The 26992-nt window shown below is 41.3% G+C and overlaps 1 protein-coding gene across 11 annotated transcripts in view; it reads left to right on the top strand.

Moving 5' to 3' along the window:
* The window catches only part of NFATC1 (nuclear factor of activated T cells 1), a 114926-nt gene that overhangs the window by 67512 nt on the left and 20422 nt on the right, over window positions 1-26992 (top strand). For 3 of the 11 annotated variants that reach the window (XM_085220083.1, XM_085220088.1, XM_085220085.1), the window contains exons 8-10: window positions 31-163; window positions 15995-16681; window positions 24780-24951. In XM_085220083.1, the coding sequence (XP_085076209.1) occupies window positions 31-163; window positions 15995-16681; window positions 24780-24925 (966 nt within the window). In that variant the 3' untranslated portion in view covers window positions 24926-24951. Of the gene's footprint in view, window positions 1-30; window positions 164-2627; window positions 3611-3641; window positions 5243-15994; window positions 16682-24779; window positions 24952-26992 lie in introns of those variants that run through there. The other 8 variants (XM_085220087.1, XM_085220089.1, XM_085220086.1 and 5 more) reach the window with 8 other exon arrangements.

Here is a 26992-nt window from a genome sequence, read left to right as displayed (position 1 = left end):
CCTGACTTTCTGATTTATTTGTTTTTGCAGAATTCATTGGTGGTTGAGATACCACCTTTCCGCAATCAGAGAATTACCAGCCCTGTTCAGGTCAACTTCTATGTCTGCAATGGAAAGAGAAAGAGAAGCCAGTACCAGCTTTTCACCTATCTTCCTGCTAATGGTAATAAAATATGTTCCTTATTATCTGTTAGTAAAAACAAGAGATAACAAGGGTTGCTTAGAAAAATACATGGCACTGATAATTCTTTAGCATGCCGAGTAACTTGCAGGCATACCTGACATTAAAAGTGAGGAAGAGACCACAAGGGTTGCCTTTCTCTCTATTGCCTGCCTAAGAGGCTTCTGCAGATTATTTTAATTGGTGGCAGAGACATGTTGATACAAGGAATCTTCTGCTTTTTGGAGCTAACAAACTCCTGCACAAACTGACATGTGTACCCACAAATTGTGAACCTGCTGAGTTCTCTGCTGGGATGCTGACACCCCTCAGTCTGACTTTTGGCCCCAGATGGTACATTGGATTTGAGTACTAGGTCTGAATTTGCATCACACCATTATAGTGTGTTGGGCTCAGCTGGAGGTGGGCATTTCTCATCAAGTCATCCTTTACACAGCTGTCTCAGGGTAGAAGTAGTGCTACGCAATGGTCCCACCCTTGGGCAGCAGTGAAAAATGCAGTGTGTATGGAGATCAGAGCGCTCTGTAAAAATGCTTCATGCAGAAATGCTTAGAAACAAATATGCCAATTTATTTTTGGAAGATTTTATTGGTAACTACAAAGTGACAATAAAATATTCATGCTAGCTGAATTCTAAGTAGGCTTGTATTAGAGCAAATTTAGGTTATTTCTTTTAATTTGAAATGGTTCTTATCTGAAAGCACTTTTTTGGGGAAAAGGGTGATGGTTTTGTTTTTGTTGTTCTGGAAGTGAGTGGAATGAGAAAAATGATTGGGTTTTTGCTTTTTGTAGACTTTACGATGAAAATAGTCTCTGTCAGAGTAATTCCCACAAAACAATCCTTAGATCATGCCACGTGTCTTGAAGAGACCTGCCAACTTTTTGCAGATGAAATGCCATAAAATGCATATTTGGAATTTCATCTGGTTAGTTTTCATACACTCCAGACTTTTATCAGGACTTTAAAATAAGAATACAAGAAACCTGACATGGGCAACTGACTGCTTATTGCATATGTGCTGAGTAGTTATGCTTCACCGAATCAGCCTACTTATGCAAATTTCATCCTCAGTGGGTACATCTGTGTATATTTAAAGACTTCTCATTTCTTAAGTTGAAAAGAGTTGTTATTCTCTTGCACGGCACTTTTCAACAACTAAAATCTGTTGTAAAGGCCAAAAGGTACTGCGATGATACCCAGGTTACCATCATAAGTATTTCAGATACATAGAAGCTTCTCACTTGGAAAAGACCTAAAAGATCATCAAGTCCAGCCATCAGCCTGTCATGCACAAGGGACAGGATGCCATCTAGAGAGACCCAGACAGGCTTGAGCAGCGGACTCAGGAGAACCTCATGAGGTTCAACAAATGCAAGTGCTAGGTCTGGTACCTGGATCAAGGCAACCCCCACTACCAATAAACTGGAGGCAAAAGAGATGAGCACAACCCTGTTGAAAAGGACTTGTGAGTACTGGTGGATACTGGAGTACTGGCCATATGCCCTCGCAGCCCAGAAAGCCAGCTGTACCCTGGGCTGCATCAAAAGATGCGTGAGCAGCAGGTTGAGGGAGGTGCCTGCCCCTCTACTCTGTGCTGGTGAGGCCTCACCTGGAGTTCTGTGTCCACATGTGGAGTCATCAGTACATGAAAGACACAGACCTGTTGGAATGCATCCAGAGTAGGGCCCAAAAGTGAGCCAAGGGATGGAACATCTCCCCTGTGAGGACAGGCTAAGAGAACTGGGTCTGTTCTGCCTGGAGAAGAGAAGGCTCTGGGTAGAACTAAAAGCAGCCTTTTGATAAAAAGGGGGCTATAAGAAAGAAGGAGACAAACTCTGTAGCAGGTTTGTTGTGATAGGAGAAGGGGAAATGGTTTCAAAATAGAAGAAGGGAGATTTTGACTGGATATAACGAATAAGTTATATTACATCAAGAGTGGTGAAGCACTGGCACAGGTTGCCCACAGAGGTGGTGAATGTCTGGTCCCTGGAGACATTCGAAGTCAGGCTGGACCAGGCTCTGAGCAACCTGATCTAGCAGTGAATGCTCCTGTTCATTGCAAAGGAATTGGACTAGATGGCTTTTAAAGGTCCCTTCTAATTCAAACAAGTGTATGATTCTATGATACTACGAAAGTTGCTGCTTATTAAGCACCATCTTTCTTCTCTAGCATTTACATAGGACTTCTTTAAACATTTTATTCTAAACCATGGGAAAAGTATTGTGTATTAGAGTTGGTTTAAGGTATCACCAATACGTGGTTGAAACATTTGATATTTCGTTTGATGTGAAGTGGTGGGAATAGCTACCTAGTGATAGGCAACAGAGACCCAGCTTAGGCTTTATTCTGAAGACATCTTTAGTTATGGAAATTGTTGAAAACATGGGGAGTCATATTTAGCCTGCTGTACTGATTTGAATTCCTGTGAAATCTTTTCATTTCAGTGCAGAGAAACCTGAAGGAACAAATATAAATTCAGAGCAGAGGAAATGGAAGCTAGTATTGAATAGCAAATTTAACTTTTTCCGTTCCTGTTTGGTTGCCTGCTGACATTGACATTCCCTTTCCATATATGCATATGTACACATAAGTAGTTGAAAAATATCTTACGTTCTTTACAAACTCTCATGACAGTGGTAAGACTGAATGTAATCATCAGAATAAGTAAATATTTACTTATTTATTTATTTAGCTGTATTGTAACTGATTTTGCCCTGTGTTGATAGTAATTGTTTCTATTGTGCCTTTTAAAGATTATGTGATCAGCTTGACTGCATAGTCAAGAATCAGTCACAATGACTAAATCAGTCTCTTGAGTTGCTGTGCTTTTAGCAATGATTTTTAGGATATTCTGCTTTATTTGATTTCAGTTACTATATCATTTTAAAGTTTCAAGGCATTATAAAAGAAACAAAGTTCTGCTCATTAAGAAAATGATGTTTGAGTCAACCACCACTGTGTGATTTAGGTACAAAAAAATGAAGCAGTATTTTTGTCCAGGTAACACTCTGACTCTTATTTAAATAAATTCCACAAATATAGTTGATATAGTTTTTTGACAAGCAAATGTCAAAGTGGATCATCAAGTATAAAATGTGATTTTAAACACATAGATGTTCTGCTGTAAGCTTCTCATTCAGTGCTTTAGTCAAAGTGCTAACATTTAATTGCTTGCCATAATTCTGCAGGTTTTTCTGCATTGGGGATTTTGTCAAAACCGCATGATACACATTAGATATATTTTACAGCCCAATTGAACTGTGCCAAAGCAAAATGGATGCATATAGCCCAGGTATTGTGCAAATCCCATGGCCACACTCCTGGAGTGGCTTTGTGCGAGTGCAGGCAGTTGCAGCCAGTGGGATGTGAAGAGCTAGGGACTCACTGTGTGGCTGCCACCCAGACTGCAGAGTGATAGTTTTGCTTTCCTGTAGCTCCTGTTTCTCCTCATTCCCTAGGAGAAAACAGCCAGTGGATCCAGGGACATGTGACGTCACTCATCCTACCCCCAGAGGATGGTCCTGGAGTGTCTCCTTGGAGTACAGCTCTGTGACACGCAGGCAGCACAAACTGCCCTCTCCAGCAGATTGCTATGGTTTCACTGCCATGAGGCTTCTCCTGTGCTGCGGAGATATGGCAGGACTGCACTTAAAGGTTTTGTAGAGCAGAAGCTTACTTGGTGAAAACAAGTTCCTGCCTCAGAGAAAAGAAATATCCCATAAATGAAAATCTTACTGTTCCATAAATGAAAAGTTTCGAAACCAAAACAAAACATAGTAGAGGCTTCAAAAGTAAGAGATTAGGTCTGGGGAGGGGGCCAGCTTAAGTCTTTGGTTGGGGACAGAGTGTAAACCTGAGTACTTGTAATCCACTTTTCATTGAAATTTTGAATTACGGGTCCAGTTCTGCTGAATTTGAACTATCCCCAGTCCTGTATGTGCCTGTATTGTACATAAGTGGCTGCAGTATCATTTTTTTAGTAGTGTTTCACTATTATGCATCATATTATAGAGCAATTGCATATCAGTTTTGTCCTGGAGCCTTCAAGCTTTATGTTCTCCAGACCACTCCCCAGGCATGCCTGGCACAGAAATAAAAGTTGTTTCCTTACCATTCTGGCACAGGTGAATCCCCACAGCTCATATGGTAAGTAACGTGTCTTGCACTGCCTCGTCCCATTAAAATATGAGGAGCAAGGCTCAGAACCAGGCACTGCAGTCAGAAACCTGCACAAAGCACGAAGTACAAATACTTGGATATTCTACCTTAGAATCCCTCCAGTGCTGTAGCTCTGTGTTCTGTTGACTCTACTATGCACAGCAGAACATTTCAGAATGCCATTATTGAACTTCTAGAAAAATGCTGTTTTTTCCCTCATGTTTATGACTGTATCATTTTTATTATGTGAACTGATCATGCTAATGGCATATATATGCCTCTCAAACAGGAGGAATATTCTTCTGAAATCGCTAGACTTAAGTGGTAGCATTTGAAGTATAACCAGAAGATGAAGAAGCACACTATCTGATATGTATGCTGTGGTTCAAAATCCTGTGCTTTCATCTGCTAAGAAAGCTGAAGGAGTTCTCCAGCACAGATGCAAGACTGCAGAAGATTTTAAATAATTCACTGAATGATAAGAGTTGAATCTCTGTTGGTTTTTTTTTTGTTTTGTTTTGTTTTTGGGGTTTTTTTTTCAGATATCTTTTAAGTAGGTACATCAAAACAGAGGAAACTTGTTCAAAAACTTATTTTTTGCAGATAGATGCTAATGCTCTCTGTGATTCTGTTATCTGACAAATACTATACAGATACTACAAAGGAGTTAACAGTTTTCTTTGTATTTTATTCAGACAGATAGTGATTGTATTTGACAAAGCAAAGACAGGCTAGTTTGTCCAGGAAAAATTTAATACATGGGAAAAAAAGCAAGTTGATGTGTTTTGTTCATTGGAATGAAAAATTAGCTTTTGCAAAGTGTAGATGATAAAGCATTTCCAGTTTCTGTTTCTGTCAGGCTTCTTAATTTTCAAATCATTATTAAAAAAAAATCAATCCACTACTTCTAGTATTTATTACAACGGTGTTGCTTTGCTTGCAGTTTTTACTTTGGTATGTGTTTTGCCATCTGTAGGACCAGATTTTCAAGAGCATAGCCTTTACTTTTACAACTAGCTTTTCTGAAACTTACTTCTGTGCCAGCAGCTCCATAAGCTGGGGTGGAATCTTACGTATGAAAGTCTGGCTTCTTAGACTAGGGGCTTGGTAGCAGCAGAGGTTCTCTGGATGCATGTGTGCTGAGCTGTGCCAAGAGTCTGCTTGTGGTGACTGGATGCGCCTTGTTATTGTTTGCCACCCAGCAGTGGGAAAGCGAAGAAGGTTCTTAGTGTGCTTCTGAAAATGGTGAGCGGTGCCCACTGCACATTTTTGTCAGCATCTTACTAACTTCCTGCCTCAACTCTAAAATTATCTCTTGAGTGTGCTATAGATGAGATATTCAGCAGTTTTCTAGTGATTACATTTAGCAGATGTGCCTCTGTTTAACCTCACTTCTTCCGCCCACAGCTCACTTTCTAAGTGACAACACCATGTTGGTCACATTAGCAGAAAACAATACAATGAGGATGCAAAGCATTGCTGCTCTAATGTGACAATGAGCACACTTTTTAGTGATCGTTTACCAAGACCTCTCAGCTCTGAGTATTTGCTCAATTATGATATCAAAGCTGGCAAAATTATTTACCTAGCCACGGTCTTCAAAAATGCCATACAAAGGGGGTGGCTGGGGAAGGAAGGGAAAGCAGGGCTGGGTTGTGAAAGGATCACAAGCTGCAGGATGTGTGACAGCCGCTGCAAGGAGGAATGCTTTTGTGCTGCAGTGAGGCAGTGAGGCAGGAGAAAGCATGAGGAGAGGAGTGAAAAAGAATGGAGCAATGCTGCTGACCAAGGCGTGGGGCTCATGTGAACTCCAGAGCTTGGTGGGGAGGAGTGGATGCCCACCACTGAGAACCCTGAGCAGCACAGGCACTGACCCTTCCTAGCATCTTGTAGGCAGACTGGCTGGAGAATGAAAACGAGGAAGTGAAAATGAGAAGCAAGAAAGGAGGCGTGAAAGTGAGGAGGTGCGCATCACACGCAGACCTGGTTTGGATCTGCGCCGGACAAGCGAGTGCAGCGGAGCCAGGCCTGCTGCAAGTCCTTTTGTTGAGCCCAGGGAACAGCTGGATCACTGCAAAGCCTGCGCAGAGCAGGAAGGGAAGGGGGGGGGGGTTGGCCACGAGGGATTTATTTTTTATTTTTTTTTAAGGTGAAAATATGAATCATGGTTGCTCATTTTTACAGTATGTGCTGTTAAGTTTATTTCATTTTGGCTGCTAGATGACTGATTGCTACTTTTGACATTTAACAGAGAAACAAAAAGCAGGCAAGATTTTGTTAGAGTCTTGTTTCCATTTAAGAGGATAGCTACATTCATCATCACCAGGCCAATCGGCCTTGCTACTCCATTCCAGCAGGAGAGCAAGGTCCATGGTGGCAGCGGAGGAGAGACATTTGTGTTCCCCTCATTCGCTCCAGCATTACTCTGTCAAATACTTCTCCAGTTGCTCATTTTGAAGCTGCCCATGCTTTGTCTGGGTGATTGTCTGTCCTGACCATCAGGCAGAGCCCAGCCAGGTGCATCTGACCTGCAGATGCAGTCACCTTGATCCTTAACTAAAGATGAACTTTGCCTCTCTGTGGAAGACCAAGAAGGAGCATTACCTGCTGTGATGCCCCTGATAAGGGCAGGGATGGACATGCACTATATAGATGCCATTGAGTATGTCTGACCATCACACTTTGTCACAACCAAAACAATCACTCAGAATAGTTAAGTTCCAGCACATAAGGTTGTCCTCAGGCAGGACCCCCACTTTTCAAATATTCCCCATCATTCTGATTCGTGGTTCTGACTGCCAAATCCCTCTACAGGAGTATTTTAAGGGATCCCTTCCTTACTTCCCAGTGATTTTACATGTACACATTAGCAAGCATCGGGCTTTAGGATCTTCAATTCAGCTTAAAAGCCAAAAGGTAAAACTGGTGTAAGGGAGAATTAGGTTTAGAATTATATGGGCTGGATTACCAGAGATAGCTATTTTTGTTGTCCTCAACTGGCTGATCACCATAATTAATCTAGCCCAGTGATTGATCCTAAAGGAGATATGGTCCACACTGTTGCTGTAGGTGAAATACATGGGAACGATGTGTTTTGCCAGCTGTGGGAGGGACTGCATCACTCCCTGAAAACAAAGAGCGTATCAGAGCCAAGATGGCTGAGGTCAGCCAGGCCCAAACTACTCTCCAGGAGAGCAAAAATGCAGAGCATGGGGCAAGAGCCAGTCCTCTGACCAGGCTGCACAGCATGGTCTGGGGGAGAAAAGCTGAGCAGGACAGAAGTCCTTCAAGCCCCTCACTGCTGGGCCCCCAAGTTCTGCGAGAGCTGAGGAGAGGTCTAGAAGCACAGAAACATTTACAGTGTACAAATGGAGTTTTGTGAGCCAGTTAACTAGAATTTGGGCAGTGAGGATGCCCTCCTGCCAGCATGTCCCCACAGTGCCTCCCACACAGTTGCTAGGGGACAGGAGTTGTTGAAATGCCTGGTTGTGCCCCACTGCTGCCTTTGCAGAACTCCGCCCACAGCCCCTGCCCTCCCTGCTTCATCTCCTTGTCAGGAGAGCAGAAGCAATGCCAGCACTGGTGGTGTAACGCCATGCCTTGTTGTCAAGCTGAAAAGATTTTGCTCCAGTGAATTTTAACATGCCTGGCAGAAATGACATATAAGTCTCCTACCAGTGCAGTCAAGGTGTGTACTGTAAAGGCTCCATCTTAAGGTGTTCCACGAGGCCAAGTATCGTATCATGCTGGAGGCATGTGGGACAACATGGGAGAGCTGAGACTCCTGTCAGCAGGAATACTGCAGGTAGAATCTCTGGTGTTAGTTTTCACTCATTAATCTGAATCATCTTCACCCTGCATCAGAGAGGAATATTTGCCATAAAGAGGTACAATCTTAAGAGATCTTGAGAAATCTCATCTTGTATCTAAAAGAGAAATCTAATTCAGTCGGGCATCTGGATTAAAACCGTGGTTTTCAAACAGCATCCCAACAGGTCAAGCCATAGTATCTCAACTGCAGCAGTTTCATACAGGCAAGGAGTCCAAAGAGATTCAAGAACATCAGTACTTTGCCTTTAAAAAAGAAGTAGCAAGTAAAGTTGTAGCTTCTTTCACAGGTCTTGCTTTTTCTTTAGAGGAAGAAAAGATAGTTTTACTTGATTTATTCTTTTCATCATTTCAGGGTTTAATAAAGAAATAGAAAAGGAATAAGAATATTTCCCTTTTCTCTTGAAAGAAATCTAATGCATTTCTTGTCTTTTGTGCTAACATAAAAATCAACTGCCCTCTACCTACCATCCTCCCCTCTCACTTTGGTTTACAGTGTATACAACCAAGCAAAATGTTCTGTTTCATAAATACACATTGAACAGCCTAATAGTTTAACAGCTGTTGAAAAGCATTTGGTAATTGAGTTACCAGGAAAGCACTTTCTAATCAGATAATGGCACTGTCCAAGTTTATAGGCAGACTTCCATGTTCCCATCTACCTGGATGCTATTACTGTACAAAACTATACACATGCATTTGTTCACATAAAAATATATACATGTAAAACCAAAGAGGACAGGCAGATCTGTTAGAGGCAGTTTTCCCAGTAAGCAGCAGAAAAGCTTGTCAACGGCAGAGCCATGCTCCCTCCCTACAGCTGCCCAGTGAGTCTGAGAGCAGCGCTGTGTGGCAGGGAACACAACAGGAGAAGCATTCCAGAGCAGCATCACCCCACACCTCACCCCTCCGTGCTCCCACAGCCCCGTGGTTCACTCACCAGCCTGCCTGCTCTCTCCACTGCTGAGCCGGCTTGCCCTGCAGCAGCGGGGCTGGTGCTTGCATGCAGCAGGGCTGATTGGGCACACAGCACTGGCGCTGAGCAGCTACATTCTGGCAACCCGCATTTTGGTATAGGGCAAGGTAGCAGCAGATGGTAGAGTGGGCACTGGCAGGTTGAGCCAGTGTGAGAGCTCAGTGCTTCCCTGTGTGCCACTTGCTCACTGAGAAAGTGTATCTTTCTGTCAGATAATGTAGAAGAAGATTTAATGAACTACACGTGCTAAGAAAAGATTTCCTTCTCTTATTTCTTACAACATTTCCTTCAGATAATTTTATAAACTTCTCTGTGCTAGGTATAATGATGTATATTTGTGCTTTTTTGGTGGTAAAGTTTTTAAAATCTTTAATTTGGCCTCACTGGAAACCCCATTTTGTCTAGGCAAAGTAAGACAGGACATCCAGCTCATGTATTTCGAGCAGGAAGAGCAGTAGTGTGGCTTGGCCAATGCTCTTCTGGAGAGGCAGAACATGCTCCCAGGGTAGCACACAGATAAAATGCCCAGGAGATCTCACCCATGAGAACTTCTATAGCTCCACCCCTGCAACCACACACAGGGAACGAGGCCACAGTTGTGTGATCAGTGTGTGATAGCTCAGTGAAGGTCTGTGGGATTCTTTATTAACATATGATCAAGAAAGGGTGAGTGAATTCAGATACTTACGTAGAAAAAACCTGCAAATGCACACGTCCTGCCTACAGGTCCCTTTGTTTCTGACACACTGTGCACTGGCTTTATGGACTGAAAAACAAAGGTCTCATACTAGCTTGACCTTTAAAAAACATTTTGGTTGAATTGATGCCTAGGGATATACATCCAGTTCACAGACAGTATCTGCAAAGACCCTCACAGGGGCTGTCCCAGAAGATCCCTGGGCCTTAACGTCCAGTCCTCCATCACTGAGATTGCCAGGGCTGCAGACAGGCTGGCAGACTCTGCTGGCCTACTGCTGCTCTGATGCTACAGAACAATGAGATTATAGTTTCTGAGGTAGCCAGCCCATTGCCTCTCCCCAGCACCAGACCAGAATCAGAACATGGAGGGAGGTCCCTTCTCCACTTAAGCCAGTGTTGCCACAACTGCCATGATTTTGTCTTGCACAAATGCAGAGCATTTAAGATGCACATGGAGATATGCATGCCTTCAGTCAGCCAGTAGCAGAGGAACAGTAGTATTTGTGTTAATTGAAGCAGCTTCTCCTGAGGAACGTCAAGAGGATGTACTGCCTCCATCAAAACTGACTTACAAAGGAAGTTTGTGGGGGCAGAAATGGCAGTTCAGATCTCAGCTCAATAGTAGAGATTTGGACCATCTAATTCCTCGATGCTCTTCTGAAGTCTTGTCCCAAATTCTTAGCAATCATGTAGATATTTATTCCATAATTTGAAGAAATGCATGATGAAAAAAGTAGTGTTCTGATTTTTGTATGCTAACCAAAATCCTTACCTTTAGAGATAATCACAGTCTGCAGCATGAAAAGTGACTATTCTGTTTGATATGTTCAGTCAAACTGAGGGCAAAACAAATGTGCTATAGTGCCATAAATGCCTGCATTGATAATACTACATGGAAATGGGGATTTGTTAGTTTAATGTTAATCAGGACAAACATCTGTTTAATTTATATGCTTATATTTTCTCAGTTCGCATATTTTAATAGCACCCCCCAAAAAAATTTAAAAACCCATCTGGACTGCCAAAGCATAAAAGCAAATGGGCTTGTTAGAATTGTCAAAAATATATGTAATTTATATTCAAGCACTTTCTGACTCCATTTACTGAATGTCCATGATTTATTATTTTTCTTCAAGGCTTGATGTATTAGCATTTTACCTGCTAGAAAAGCCTTTCATTTAAACACAGGTTTGTAGAACTGGCTGAAATATTTTTCTCACATTCAGACCCAAACAGAGGGCCATTGTCTTCAGCCCGGTGCCCCGGTATGATGTCATAACCCTGGTCTCTCTGAGTAAGAATTGGAGGTAGCTTTGATTTATAGCTGGGTCTGCTGCCAACATGCGGTTCTTAGAACTTCGTATTAAATTAGATGACATAATGACACAAGTCCGGAGCCTAAGAAGGCATTATTGAACCATTTAAAACCAATTAGCACAGATTAAGTCGCTTATGAGACTAATTTAGAACTTTGAGTTCTGTCTTATTTTAATATTCAAAATTGAGGAAAATTTAAAATCATCTGTCATCTGACCTTAAGCATTATGAAGTAAGAAGCATTTCAAAATTAAGCGTACCAGCCAAGTTTACAGACATTTTTCCTGTTTATAGCAAGGGCCTGATTCTTCAATTGGGTCTCTGAAGTGAATGGCATTCTTTTGAGTTTATGTAGAAACTGTGCATCGTCTTTCTGTTTACAGTTTCACAAATTCTGACATCATTGCTGAAATTTATTATTGGCAAATTCAGTCACAATTCTTCATTCTAGTCAGCTGAGAGTCTGCAAAACTGGGTGTTATCTCTGCACCAGCGCATAGCTTTAAGACAGAAAGCTTATGGTCCTTCGTTATGGCTCTACTGAATCATAGAAATAGTTGAGTTTCTTCTAAAAGTGCTTGCAGATTCTGAACAGCTGTGGGGCTCTTCAGTTAAGTGCCAGCCCAGGCCTGCCGTGTGACTAGCAGCAGGTCTTTGAGCTGGCAGGTTCTTACCAAGTCATTTAAGATGATGACTAATTTGAAGTCTTTGAGCTATATGTTAGTCAGGCTACTACTGTTCTCTGTTAAATATTAATTCTGAGAAAATTAAAGGTACTCTGTGTATCACATCACATCTCCCTGCGTGAAGTGCATCACTTCTGCAGGTGAGTGACAGTGCAAATGTGAGTGACATATGCTTCATGGCACTTAGTGTACTGTGCTTCCAAAGGGATGTGTTTGAGAATGAAAACACTTCTAGCTCAGATCTGTAAAGGTGTGCAGTCAATCAAACATGAGTCAGTAGGAAGGTGGTAATGCTAAGCCAATAATGGCTGTAATTGTTCCTGCCTGCTTGGAAGGAATCCACCCAATTCCACCTAGAGGAAGATGCTGTGATAGCTCAGGTGGAGTTGTAAGGGCTGTATCCACAGCTGCTCCAACTATTCCCCCAGCTAAGGTTCTCAGCCTCCACAAAGGGAGCAAGGCAGGGAACAGTGGCATTTCTGTTGCCCGTAAGTTAAGTAATAGTTATTCATGTGAAATACAGTAGCTAAAGTCTGCTCAGAAGGGAAAGTGTTAGGATCTTACATTTCTGCTGACATACTCACCTTTGAATGTTTGATTCCAGATCATCTGTGTCATTAGTAATGGTTTCTACAGGGAAAAAAAAAGTCCTGCAGAGTCTTCTTTTGCTAACTGGTACCTCATAAAGATGTTTACACTCTTCTGAAGCGTAGTGAGTTGCTGCTGTCCCAAAATGGTATGATCCCTGCATTCGCTCTTCAGTGTTATCTACACAAACTTCAAAGCAATGAAAAGCCAGATACAAACCCGTTTGCCATTTCAGAATTAATACTTTTGCTGTTGTTGTTTTTCAGAGCAGTACTTAGTCTAGCACAAGAAACCTATCTTGAAAAACACAAAAAAAGGCAATGGAGACGGTTTGACTGAGTTAGCTCAGACTGCTCTAAGCTTAGCTGCAGGCAGTATCTGTTCATTTGCAGAAACTTGCTTCAAGGTACATGAAATAACTGAGTTCAAGATTATCAGTTCAGAGCAATACAAGAGGACAAGGTAAACAGATGTCAAATGAAACGTCCCCCTTCATTCCCCCTACCAAAGTACTGTCAGAGACCAAGCTATTGTGACTTACTGTGGCTGGTGCCTGTAATTAATGCCAGTCTCTGTTTTGCCTCTGAATTTACAGAACTTACTTTTGGTTACTGTCACCACCTTCAAGAATTTGGGGACTAATAGGTCTGGAATAGCCCCTTGCACACAGTTCTGTTGCCTAGTGCAAAGCAGTACTTAGCAGTTGTGGACTATTGCTTGTGGCAGCTGTATTTCGGAGTAGTGAGATAAAAAAACTTAATGCACAAATTTTTGATGTTCACAATCGTTCATTTGACTCCATGGCACTGGTTTTATATAGAAAAATACCAAAAGTGCAGTGACAAAAAGTGTCTGGTGAGCCAAGTAGCAAAGATGTACTGTGAAGGGCTACAACAAAAACCAGCCTGAGATCAGGAACCATAAAGCCTCCTCCCTTCAGCCCTGTGTGCCACCAGGGCTATAATCCTTCCCTGGGTTATAACAAGTCAGACAGCACCAGGGTTTATTGCAGTTGAATTGCCAGTGGTTGAGCTTGGAATTATTTAGCACAGGTGTTTCTATAACAGTGATATATTGGGAAAATTCAGTGTTCAACAACCATCATATTTCCAGCTGTGCTGTGGTTAGTGCTAGTACAGTGAACCTAATATAAAACATATGAGAATATTTGCTAGCTCAGGAACTTGTTAAAGGTATTTTCTTACAATATCTGTGCTGCTATATTTATCTAGGTGCGTTTCTTTGGTCTTGCATTTTCATAAAGGGTGTGATACTGGTTTCATAAAGCTGTCTCCAAACCTGGATTCTGCTTCTCTGTAACCAAGTGTATTAGTAGTGGTGCTAGCCAGCGTACAGCACGCAAGCAGATGAAAATAAGATTATGAGGATTCCAATGACAGTCCGTTATCCTCAGTACATTCATCCTGAGTGGCACCTTTGCATTTGATACATATATAGAGATGTTTTTACTAGGGGTGATGGAAATCTTGAAACAAGTGTTGCAAGCATCTATATATAAAAGAACATAAAAGGGCAAAACTTAACAAGAGCCTGGGGGGCTGTAAAACAAGGGTAGTGAACTGCATCCACTAGCAGCAAAATTTGTGAGCATCAGAAAAGATATTTTAGGTACACACACTCACACATACATTTTGATGGGTTGAAAAGACTAATACACGAATATAGAAACAAATGATTGGAGAATATAAGGGTGGCTCTGAAAATAATGCCTCCTATTTTATTAGGTTGGCTCATGACGTCAGAGGTGGATGGTGGTGGTATGGCAGCAGAGGGTGAACCTTCCTGACAGTATTCCATTGCATTTTGTTGCCGTGTGACAGATGGCAGCAGAGGGTCAGTCTGACAGAATGGCATTTGACCTGGAAGTGCACATGAAGCAAAGGTGTGTCACTGGATTCCTCCATGAGGAAAAAATTGCACCCTTTGACGTTCATCAACGCTTGCTGTATGTTTATAGAGACTAAACAATAGATGCAAACGCAATGAGGTGGGGGGTGATGCATTTCAGCAGTGGTGACAGGAACAGTGGGTCACCTCTGCTGGTGCAGACTTCTATGAGCACAACAAGCAGGATCTTGTTATGACTAGTGAAAATGCACAGCTAATGGTGATGACTGTGCTTAAAAAGCATTTTGTAGCTGAGAATTTGCTCTATCATATATTGTTATTGTGCTTTTTGTACCTGTTGTAGTTTCCATGGAAATAAATAGCAGGCATTGCTTTCAGAGTGACCTACAAAGATGTTAGTAAAAAACATGCATATAAAGACAGAGAAACACTCATGACAAGCATGTGCTCTGAGCTGAGCTGTACGAACATGTTTCATTAGTAACTTTGTGCCACAACAGGTTTGTTATCCTAGTATAACAGACATTCTCTGGTGTCACCATACATTTCCAACAGTCCATTTAAGCTATGGCTGTTCTGTGGATCTCTTTTGAGAAAGAAGATTAAATGCCACCAGGCATCCAAAGTCAGTTGTTTTATGTCTTATAGTTTCATCTGACTAGAAGAAATGCATCTACATACTGACTTGGCCCTATTGTTTATAATTTTCCTGACAGAGAAAGTAGGCATCTTTTACCTATATACTGCATGTGTTATGGGAGAAGCAGGAAATGCACCTCTCTGATTTGAAACAGATAGCTGATGTGAAAAAGGCACGCTGATTTAAGGAAGATCTTTCCTCTGACTTGAGAAAGCAGCTTTGTATTTTTCATGACTGGATTGATACTCACTGAGTCATTCTATCCATGAGCTGGTGCCATTTCAATGTCATGGTTTAACAGCTCAATTAGGACTTCTTTTGAGACAGTAGATAGAGCAAGCAGAGATGTAGAACAGGAATCAGTATTTCTTGGTATCCAGAGACTGAGTTAACACCTTTTAGGAGCTGGCATTAGGGACTTGTATCCAACTTAGAATCACAAAAAGTTGGATGTGACTTCTTGAGTATTTTACACTCGTTTTTTAGCAAGATTGCATACAATTGTGTAAAAACTAAACAAATCAAATTCTACTCTTTCAAAAATATCTTTATAATTGAAAATCTATTGTACATAGTACTTTGTCTTTTTTCTTTGCAGTTTTGCTTTTGCTAAACTCTGAAGCTCCATTTCTACCTTATTATGCACCAGTTTACCAAATGGGCAGACATTTATCAAATGGGCCATCAGTAGCCGTAGAAATGCAGTAGTATGTCCAAGTTAAAATTCTTGCTTTGATTACTACAAATACATGGAGCCCTTGGGTCCAAAGCTTCCACTGAAGCACAGCTATTTGCAAATAGATTTTTATAGCACATTAGTGCTGGAGGAGAGTCCAAAGAAAATAGTCCTTTTCAATATTAAAACCAGCTGTGACTTTCTTGTGCTGATGACTCATTCATTTTTTTTTATAGGGTGGGAGAACTAGGCAAAAGACACACAGAGTCTTATTCAAGACGTTGTTTGTTTTGCAAAGGGTATCCTAGCCACAAGCCAACTTGATCATACCAATATGCAGCTCATGTTTATTTAAAACTTTTTTCTTTTAACAGTTCCAATTATAAAAACAGAACCCACAGATGACTATGAGCCTGCTCAAACCTGTGGACCAATGAACCAAGGCTTAAGCCCTCTCTCTAAACCATACTACAACCAGCAGATCATGATGCCCCCTGATCCTGGTTCGTGCCTCATGGCTGGCTTCGCCTCCTGTCAGCAGAGGAACACGGTGATGTCACCCTCTCCCAACGCAAGCCCCAAGCTGCACGACCTTTCATCCTCTCCTTACAAGTGCATCCCCAACCCCGGCCACAGTCACCTCGGACTTCAGCAGCCCGCTGGAGGTGTCCCCACCATACAGGAAGTGCCAAGGTCTATAGTTGTGCACCCAAGCTCCCCCGAGCAATCATCTCACATCATGCTGCAGCCGCAGGTGAGTCAACATCTGAGCAGTAGCTGTCCCCTTGGTTATCAACAAACACTCTATCCCAACAGTCCCTCTTCTCCAGTTCCATCTGTTACCCAAGAGCCAACCTATTTGCAGTCCTGCAGTCCAACTCACTCATCCATAATGGGTCAACAGCAGCAGCAACTGCCGAAGGTTCACAGAAATGAGTCTCCAACAACCCAACCACTGTCATTGCCAGAGTTGCATGAGGAAAGTAATCATAATTTGGCCCCTATTCCTGTAACGATCAAGCGAGAACCTGAGGAATTGGACCAGATGTACCTGGATGATGGTAAGTCTTCCACAGCGTAGAGGTTTGCATTCAACCATGTTGCTCTATCAGTGAGTTCCCTTAACTTCCTCCTCCTTTTGAATTCGGGTGGAAAAAAAAAAGTATGATTAACAGCCTGGTGGAATTACACTGAGTTTTGCTCGGTTTGTTTCTATATGGAAAAAGGTTCTCAGTTTCACTTGCAATAATGAAACCATATTATCTAAGCCTTTAATGCTATCAGTTACCATAGAGCTGGCTGCATGACCAACAGCTACACTGCAATAATCTTAACTGTATGGTCTTGGCTTATGCCTATGTCAGTGACTCATGAAACTGCAGTGAAAACATATTTAACATTGTTCTGTCCATAATGAAGTAAAATTTCTGATACACAAATCTTCTCACTGGAACTAAATGATAAACTGCTCTCTTTCAGTTGTGAAAATTTAAATTAAAAATAGTGACACATCTTTCAGCGTAACTTTTCAGTCTGGTGGCATCTGATATTACTTCTTTTTCTTCCATTCTTATTCTTATTGAGGACTTGCTGCTTTTTTCTTTTTTTTTTTTTTTGTAAGATTTTCTATGCATATATATTCTACATGCACCACTGAAATATTAAAATGCTGCGATGAACTTGTCAGACTCCAGCTTCCGAAGATTTATTAGCTGAGCATAATAAAAGGGGTAATCTGGAATTTGATTATGTGACCTCACTGAACTGTGATTTAGCACATGCTGCTAAGTATCCCAGAAGTATTCTGAACCCTCACCTTAATGCAGTATGTGAGTTCCCTTCCAATAGCCGTATAACTTTATATAACATGCCATGCCATGCTATTTGAAAAAGAAATGCTTTTGAAATGGCTGCATTGAAACCAATTAGTTCCAAGGAACCTCTGAATGCAACTGTCTTTCAGGGAGAATTTAAAGAAAAAAAAAACAAAAAAAACACAATTTTTATTTTAAACAGCATGATACTCACCGAATTAGGATTATAAATGAATGTTTTGGAGCTTTAGGAGCAGTCTTTTGATTTTCAAAAGGAAAATCATTTTTAGCAGCAGAAGTTGTTATTGATTACATGATAGACAGGTCTGAGGAATTTCCCTAATTAGGAGTTCAGTTGCACAACACATTATTTGACACAATGTTATCTTCATATACTGTACATTTTTCACCACATATCTGCACTGTGAAGAGTAAAATTTTCAACAAACCAAACAAGAAGTGTACACAAACCAGAACAGAAAATCGTGCCTGGATTTTGGTTTTGAAACTGGAAGTTATTTCTATAAGGCTAGTCTATAGCTGTCTTTCTAGAAAAGCACAAAGAATGGATAGTCTTTCTGCTTTACCTCTCCACAATCCAGCAAGCACTTCTGTGACAGCATTACCAAGTCCACCTTTGTCTCATCTCTGCTGGAGGAACTGGACTGCAGCTCAGATGTGGAAAGCAGAGCTTATCAATCGTATCTACTTCAGCTCTCTCCTGAAGGAACACAGGAGCTTTACTGCAGAACAGCTTTGGAACAGAAGTTTTAATTTTTTTTAGCAACGTTCATTCTCTCTGACAAAGCAGAAACGGCTTAGTCCTTACCCATTTCTGTTCCATTCTCTCTTCTGGACACACATGCATACCAGTCATTTGACAGACAGACAGAAGTAATTGTAGAAACCACCATGTACATCTGCACTGATACTTAAAGTTGACTTTGAGGATCTATTCAGCTCACCAAATTCGGATATATTTCCCTTTGGTATCCATCAGGTTATCAAAATCATTCCATGGCCGACCACAAGAGCTATAAGCCAAGAAAATAATATGTAGATGTAACAGGGCAACGATATATAACAGAAGATAGAATAATGTATGTTTTTTCAAAAACTTAAGCAATAGCAGTTCTCTCGATGGGTAATCAGAAATGGTAGCTAGAGGACCTACCTTTTCTGTGACTAAGCTGATGTTTAGGTCTGTCACAGACTGATGCAGCCTTGTCCACATGAGCTTACTGTTACTCGTCTGTCTCACTGCCTAAAGAAAAGGCCATCCGCTCTGTGCCTTGCCTTTGATGATGTCAGGAAAAGAGTACTACTGTCTTCTTGTTCATCTGTATGTTGGGTCTGAGAAAGGAACTGTGCAGCAGAGGAGCTGGAGGTTGGAACCACATCTTGTGGGATATGTGCTGGTCAGGACACTGACATACCTCAGACACAGCACAGAAGCACAAAACTGTATGTCAGGCTCAAAGCCAGTTTACATCTATGCATTCATGGAAGCAACCTAAGAACAACCTGTGCAGATAATGTTTTCACATTACAATTAATCTGATTAACTTATAGGCTCTCCCTGGAAAGGGTTGCATCAGTCCATCTAGGCCACATGCTCTTGCTGCTTCCCTTGAGTAATATCAATTAATTGTGTAGCAGCAGAACAGGCTAATAGAAAATTATCTCTACAAGAATAGCAAAATCTACACAGTTTTCCATTGGATCAGCTCACTGAACTGCATTGGATGGGTCCAGCCCATCAGACGTGCAGGAAGCCTTTTGCAGTAGGGCCACACTGGGTGGCAGACACCCATAGTCTAGAGTGCCTTGCAGCCACATCTGATGTCATTTTATCTTCCCCAGCAAATATCTAATCGGCTCATCCTGTCTCAGCAAAAAAATCCCCATATCATGCTCACCCCCTACTTATGAAAGGCTGATGTCTTGCCTTCCTGACACAGTCTCAAAGGACAGTTTGGCCACTGTGGGGACTGCCTAGAAACTTATATGATTGCAGTTGGTGTCCCAGTAGTTGATGTTCAGTGAGATATGTACCCCATGTGTGCAGTGCCTTTGAGCCTGGGGCTGTCTGATCAGTACCTCTGGTACTAATTGTGGAATAAGGCACTGTTCAGAGGGAGAATGGATTTTACATGTGCCTGATTTTCTTTTTTAAAGCATCACCACTGTTGATTATTCAGTTGTATCCATCTTTAAATTATATAGCATAATTTAAATTACTTTCAGTTTTTCTAAATATTTGTACCTGATGTCACTACGAGAGCTAGAGTGATGTCAGATGCTTCACTTCACTGCTTTCCTTCCATATTACTCTAAATATATCAACTCTTTCCCTCATCCTTAAGGTAGATTAAAAGTAATGCAGTGTTGAGGTGACACTAAAAATTAAATTTGCAAAGCTTAATTCCATAAATAAATAAATATTCGTAGTGTCTTGTAACTACTTAATACCTCCAGTTTTACTTGAAAGTACTTACGAAAAGTGTGAGATACAGATGTCTGACATACTTATGGGACTACTGGACAAATGAAATATCTAACTGGCTATGCCAGATGATATTTGGTAAAGTTTTGGTTGCTTTGTTTTCCTAGAAAAAAAAAATCTGGAGAGGTTTAATTTATGTAACTAATATATATGTAGCAATCTTGGAACAGGTATAAACTGAAATTTTTTGGTTTCAGTTTATGGGATCAAAGCAATACTCATTCTTTGTGGTCTGGAGTAACTCCAAATATAGACCATCTATACTGGAGTGTAAAGATGGAAAAAAACAGTCAGTGAGTATATATAATATATATCCTGTACATAACACTTCTCTGCTTCTGTAATGGTGGGCAGCTGAACTGATATAAAGGGAGCACCCAAAGAGATTTCCATTTTGGCAAGTAAGCTTTGGTCTTGGCAATCTTGTTTTAAATCAAAACCTACAGTAGCCACCTGGGTTACTCATTAAATGCACTGTCCATTTCAATATGTGCATATATGATTCAAAACGTATAACGTATTTCAGACTCACCCCATAAAGTGATACCTGATATATTATGGCTATGCTCTTGATATTGAAAACTATCTGGCTTGTATACCAGCACTCATTTCAAATAATTATGAGTTCAACCTCCAAACAAAGATTATGGCTGACTCCTGCTGCTGCTTTCACAGCAAGATTTGATGTGCTGTTTAAAAGCATGGTCTGATGAAGGAGCTGAAATGTGACATTTATGCCTCGTGCTGTTCCTCTTCTGGTTCTTTGCAATAGAAGAGATGTCTCCTGTCCTCCTTGCCAGGAGTTCTTGCAGCAGCCTGCAGCATGCTGCGGCACCCTGGCAGACCACTCCAGTGCTAACACTGTCTCCATGTGCCTATGTTGTCCTTGCTCTAGACAGCAAAGATTACATGATTTTCCCCTTACAGATCTAACCTGGGAGCAGTGCTGGATGTGTAGGGTGGTACACCCCATGGAAAATCCTTAGGCAGACAAGCAGTCTGATTTGTCTACCTGTAGGACATCTTCAGTACAGATACATGCAGATAATTGCTTTTAAGAGTAAACATTCTGGGGGGGGTCAATGAGTCTAAAGTGCTGTACAGCCTTTGGAGGGATAAAGCAGAATTGACATTGCCAAAAGAGAGAGCCAGTTTGAGGAAAGTGTGAGCTGATGAGAACTCTCCCTAGTCCCTGGAACCAATCATTATCTCAAGGGGATGTGAAAATTTACCTTAATTTGTATCTCACTTTTGAGTAGCTCCTCTCACTAGCCCTCTAACAGGGACCTGAGTCAAAAGCTGTGACAGTCTGTTTTTGAAATAATCCTACTCCTTTTCTGTTGTCTGGGGAAACTCAAAGAATTTTTTCAAATTTTGATTACTTTTCTTAGTGGTCAGAGAAATTCCAAGCCAAAAGTGATGGAGCTATGTTCACAAGCTTTCAGGATGTTCAGGCAGCTTGGGGACCAGCCAGGCTCACAACAGGGGATGCTAAAGGTGACTTGAAATCATCTACCTTATCCCCATTTCCCTTTCCTGGATCAAGTGTAGTCTGGGTGTAACACAGAATCTCCAAATCTTTTTATTTCACCAGGATGGAGAGTTCAATTAGGTTTGTTAATGCCAAGAAACATTTTTTGGGTTGTAACTGGCACTCCCAAAAGCTATGGCATTTTTACCTGCAGCAGAATGATAATCAATTGTGAAATTATTTCCTGCCATTAGAAACATCAAAGAAATTAGTTTTCATTACAGATGAAAATGAAGTATTTCTAAAAAGCTAGTGGGAAACACATTGGTACCAACAGGAAAAAGGTGTATTATTTATGTTCTCAGCAGATATCTGGGTCCGTGCTTTGATCTGAACTTGCTATATGAATGCATAAAACTTTACAAAAGCAATTTTTAATGAAAAGTGAAACAGCGACCTGGAGGATTTTTTAATAAAGGGACATTTGAGTTAAGAAGCTGAAGAAGGCCTTGGCTTCTTCAACTTCTACCCAATTTTGAGATGAAGTCCCAGCCATTTGAAGGCAGCAGCAAGCTTCCACTGACTGTAGTGGGACCAGAATTTCACCCTCAGTTTAAAAAACTCTTTTCCAGAATGCCCCAGGTCCCATGTAAATGCCAGAGCTGGAATAACAATATCTGAAAGACAGATTGCTTGTCTGAAGTTTTGTATATTAAGTCAGCCTCCTCCACTCCACACAGACACATTTATAAAAGTCGCTATCCTGATCTTCACTTGATCTGAACTATAAATCTTCATGTAGGTAGATGAATATACATAACCATAAACGAAGATATCTGATGTTTATATACACGGCTAACAGAAAGTATCAAAAAAACCATATCATCATCTTTTTTAAAACAAGGAGGCTTTTGTTCTTGTGATTGTCTTTGCACAGCTGTGAGTTTTATAGTGCCGTGCCAATGAATGCACTCATTGCAACTTTTATTTTACTCTGAAAAGGTAAATTGGGAGCATTAAGCCCCCAATAAGTATGTAAAAGTGGCAAAACCACAGGTAAAGTGTTACTGAAAGCTGCAGCCCTGCCAGTCATTTCATTTTAAACATGACTCTTTTAAAAATAACTTTTGCAGTAAAAGCTGTAACTCCTGGACGTAATATGAGCTATTGCTAATGTCATTCCCATGAATTGCTTACAGAGTGTTGAACTGTTAGATGTCTGACAAGTCCATATATCTCCTATACTGTATATATGAAATTTTTTTGCCCCTAGACCATATGTTCTTTTTTTTCTTTTTCTTATTATTCCTCTGTATTCTTCAAATGCACGTGGTTTGGTGATATAGTTTATTTGAACAGGAACTATAGCAGACAGAATTATTCTTTTGCTGAAATGTATCCTTTTTCATACATCTCAGCGTCATGATTAAAGTGATTGGCTCTTAAGGCATTAAGTTTAGTCTGCTGCTGCCACAGTTATGCTTTTGAAAACTCCTGAGTGCACTCTGTGATTTTCAGTAGTCCAGATGTCATTAGAGCAACATGCAGGTAGTCTGCAAAGTCCAGTAACACTGTCTACACTTCAGTCTGGCTTGCGTGAGCTTTTCCCTCCTTCTTGGCCTAGAGTAGCAGTTTTGGGAAAAAACAAATAGCTGTCCTCATGGAAAGTTTTACTTAATCTGGCCTGCTGCCTGCCCCAAGACCCTCCTCACTTCTAATGATGATTGAAAGTGTACATGCTACTGTGATAAAACATGCTGAGTTGTTAACATTCGGGACTTCGGTTGTGCACGATGAGTAAGGGAGGACTGAAGTAATTTGTTAGTGTCAGATCGCTGGTGGACTTGTGAGTCTGAATTTGAGGGGTGTCCTGTTACACAAAACCACACCACACTCCTGGACTAGGAAGGAAGTTTCGCTGCCCTCAGCGAGTTTAAGTGAATTGAGTCTCCCTAGAGGCTCGCCAAAAGGAAGTCCCCAAAGGAGCTGGTGATCAGACTAGGTGTCACATCCAGTCCTGGAAGACTCTCAGAGCAGATCTGACTGCCTCTAATTGCAGTACCTATGCAATCTACCAATGAACTTTTTCTTCTATCACCAGCGCTTAGATACCCAGGCAGGCCCTTGATTCTTGAGCTTTCAAGACAGATCTAGCTTCTGCAGGGAAGTCCTGAGTGCCTCCACCTTCATTCAGTGATTGTAGACACTTAAGGAGGCACAGAAGTTGGGACCAAGAGGTGGTAAAGTGATAGGAAAGCTGTAGAAATCACTAGGTCATGCTTTGCATTGTTTTGATACCCCAGAGGATTTCTGGTGCTCAGAGTTCAGCCAGCCTCTGTTTGATGTGCATCTGCATGCATGCCTTCACATCACGTGTTTCATATTGTTCACTGTACAGGTCATGAAGCATTACACTGCCTCTGTTTAATGAATGCCAACTTCACACTTGTAGTCACAGTGTAATTAACTGGGGAAAAAACTGCCCCCCACTTCCATGTCTGTTCCATTCTCCTATTTCAATCGTAATGGCTGTTGGCATTGCTGTTTCAAATGGTAAAGGTTTCGTGGGTTATTTTCTGCAAGTTTTCCTTGGCGATCAGGGGAGAAGAAGTTGCTGTATCTGAGCCTCTGTAACATTTACATCTGCTTTTAAGCCTGGAGGAGCGCCAAGGAAAATATGTGGCTTGCAGAAGCACAAGCTTCTTGAGAAAGCTTTGTTCCAATGCAATTCATTTTAGGAATATGTTGTTTGTTTGAAACAGTTCTGCTGAGCTGTGCAGTGTTAGCTGGCCAGGTGTGGCTGTGTGGCTCATGGATGGCCTCCGTGCTCTCATGTCCTGAATCCCTCCTGGCAAAACAATGCTGAGGAAGTTGCTTTATAAAATCCCTCTTCTACATGGAGAGTATCATAGAGACCTCTGCTGCAAATAGAAGACTTGGGCTGAAGCAACTCTCTTACTTAGCCCAGAAAACATATACGTGTCAGAGGAAGTGCTCTCATGAGCAAACTCACTGACTTCACGTACAGTGCTCTTGGCTGTGTGTTAGCAAGCTGTAATGTTGCTAGACTGCAGAGTGGCAGAGGGCCTGCCTCTGCTCCCACTTAAGTCAATAACACTGTTCCCTTTGGGTTTATTGGGAACAGGACCAGGCATATGGCTGGTAGTTAAAATGCATAATAGCTGTATTCATTGCAATCTGGTCGCAGATAGACATGCAGAGAAGGAAATTTTTCTAGGAGATTCATGTGCAGCATGGTCAGTTGTGTCATCTGCATCTGCTGGACAACTGTGGGCACATAGCTTGACCATCACTGTCAAGAATGGGCTGTTTGATAACCTGGCTCCTGATCTTTTTTCCTCTCTGAGGGGCTAGTGTCGATTGCAACCAAAGAGGGAACGTGCTTTCCACATCAGGCTTATCACTGGACTGGGAGGAAGCTTATGGAAAAAAACAGACCCTCAAAACGTCCCCCTCCTCCTCCTCTGTAACTGAAAAGGCCTGTGAAGTTTAAACATTGAAAATATTCAGAAACTATTGGTAAGTAAGAAATAAGGAAACTGCGGACTTATTACTTGTTAATCAGTTTGGTTGGGTTTGTCTGCAAACCAGAAAACTGGCCCAGCCCTGTTCTTGGCTTGGTTGGTTGGCCTTCTGCATTTTCCATACTTTCAAGTCTACTACAAGACAAGTATCAGGAAGTGAGATGGTCCTGAAAGTACATAAAAAATCCTCGACTGTATTGGCCCTAAGCACAAGAATATGTGCATTTGAATGATCTTGGGAAGCAATTATACAGGCCGTTAAAGTCCACATTTAGTGGATTAAATTCTTTCATCTTTATGTAGTTATGACTTGTGTTTCCAAGCATCATGTTTGTAGAAGAACATTCCTCTCATCTTGCCTTTGCCCAAATGTTATTTTCTTCTACTTAGTTTTAGCCTTCTGCGTTCATGTGGGAATTTACTCTTCATGTCTTTGCTGTCCAGATTTTTCTTGATGTTAGCCTTCTGTGGGAGCTAAGGCTAAAGATTTATTCCATTTCATACCTGTTGTGATATCTTTGTGGTTCCAGGATAGATATTAGAATAGATATAACTAACCAATTTTCATACGCTGGGAGCAGCAGTCAGCTCTTTTTCTAGTGCTTCAGGGAAAATATGTATTACATTGCCATCTTGTGAATAAATTCTTGTGCAAACTACTTAAGAAATAGAAAAAAAGCCTTTTGGGGTCATGAGTGAAGCCTCCAAAAATGCGAAAATGCAACATATTTAAACTTCATGCCTATCCTGTATATGCAAATCCATAAACAAACACATAATGTATGTATGTGTGCATATATACAACGAGCTTCTCTGAAAGTAATGCCTGCTATTTTATTAGGTTGACCCACAGTGTTAAAGGCAGATGGTGGTGGTATGGTAGGAGAGGTTGAGCCTTCCTGCCAGTATTTCATTACAGTTTGTTGCTGTGTGACAGACAACAGCAGAGGGGCAGTCAGACAAAATGGCGTCTGACATGGAAGTGTGTATGAAGCCTGAAGTATGTCACTGAATTCCTCCACCTGGAAAAAATTGCACCGTGGACACTCATCAACGCCTGCTGAATGTTTATGCAGACCAAACAGAAGACATGAGCACAGTGAGATGGGGGTGGTGCATTTCAGCAGTGGTGACAGCTACAGTGGGTCACCTCTGCAGGTGCACGTTTTTTATGAGTGCAGCATGCAGGCTGTGGTGAAAATGCATAGCTAATGGTGATGACTATGTTGAAAAAGTGTTTTGTAGGTGAGAGTTTGCTCTATCAAATAGTGTTATTGTGCTTCCTATATCTGTTGTAGTTTCCATGGAAATAAATAGGAGAAATTACTTTTGGAGCAACCTGCATGCGTAAGTAGTGTGATATAACACGTAGTATACTAATTCTACTTTAAGGTGCATTGGCTGAGAGTCCATAAGAGTTGGCTGAGAGACACTCATACAGGTGTCTATTAAGTAAGACTTCTTAGGAACATGAGGTCAAGAGGAGAAGCCCATTCTGTGGGACTTCCATTGTGCTCAGTTTCTGAACTGAGTTGCCCTCTGCAGCTCTGAAATCTGGCTCCATGCTGTTGCAAGCTTCTGAGCTGTAGTTGTCACTGTTGATGAATGATTTTCAGGCATTTAAATGTTTGTTATTCAGCTATTCTTTTTGTAAACTGAAGCAACTGATCAGGATGAGCTCCTGTCTCCTAGTTGGCTTTTTTTCCAGTCCTAGCTGTGTTCCACCACATTCCAGGCTGCACTTGGACTCAGCTAGTTGCTTGAGGGCTTTCACCTCAGTGCATCTGCATAAGCCTTAACAACTTGTCCAGGCAGCTTCCCCTTATAATGGTATGTCTTTGGGTTCATGGTATTCAGAGTCTCAAATGTGGTAAACTAAAGTACTAATGATGAACCAGCTGTGATGATGTTGAGGAATAAGGTTTTGGAAGGACACGGTAATGTGAAAGCATCTTTTGCAACAAAGGCAATGTATATACATTTACGTGGGGAACACACACAAAAAAGGGAAGCTTTCTCATGACGCTGTGAAAAGG

Source organism: Meleagris gallopavo, chromosome 3 (genome assembly GCF_905368555.1).
Source record: "Meleagris gallopavo chromosome 3, MGAL_WU_HG_1.1, whole genome shotgun sequence".
NCBI classification, from domain to species: domain Eukaryota; kingdom Metazoa; phylum Chordata; class Aves; order Galliformes; family Phasianidae; genus Meleagris; species Meleagris gallopavo.
Note: the sequence above shows the minus strand (reverse complement) of the source record. Positions and strands in the feature narration are given on the sequence as shown.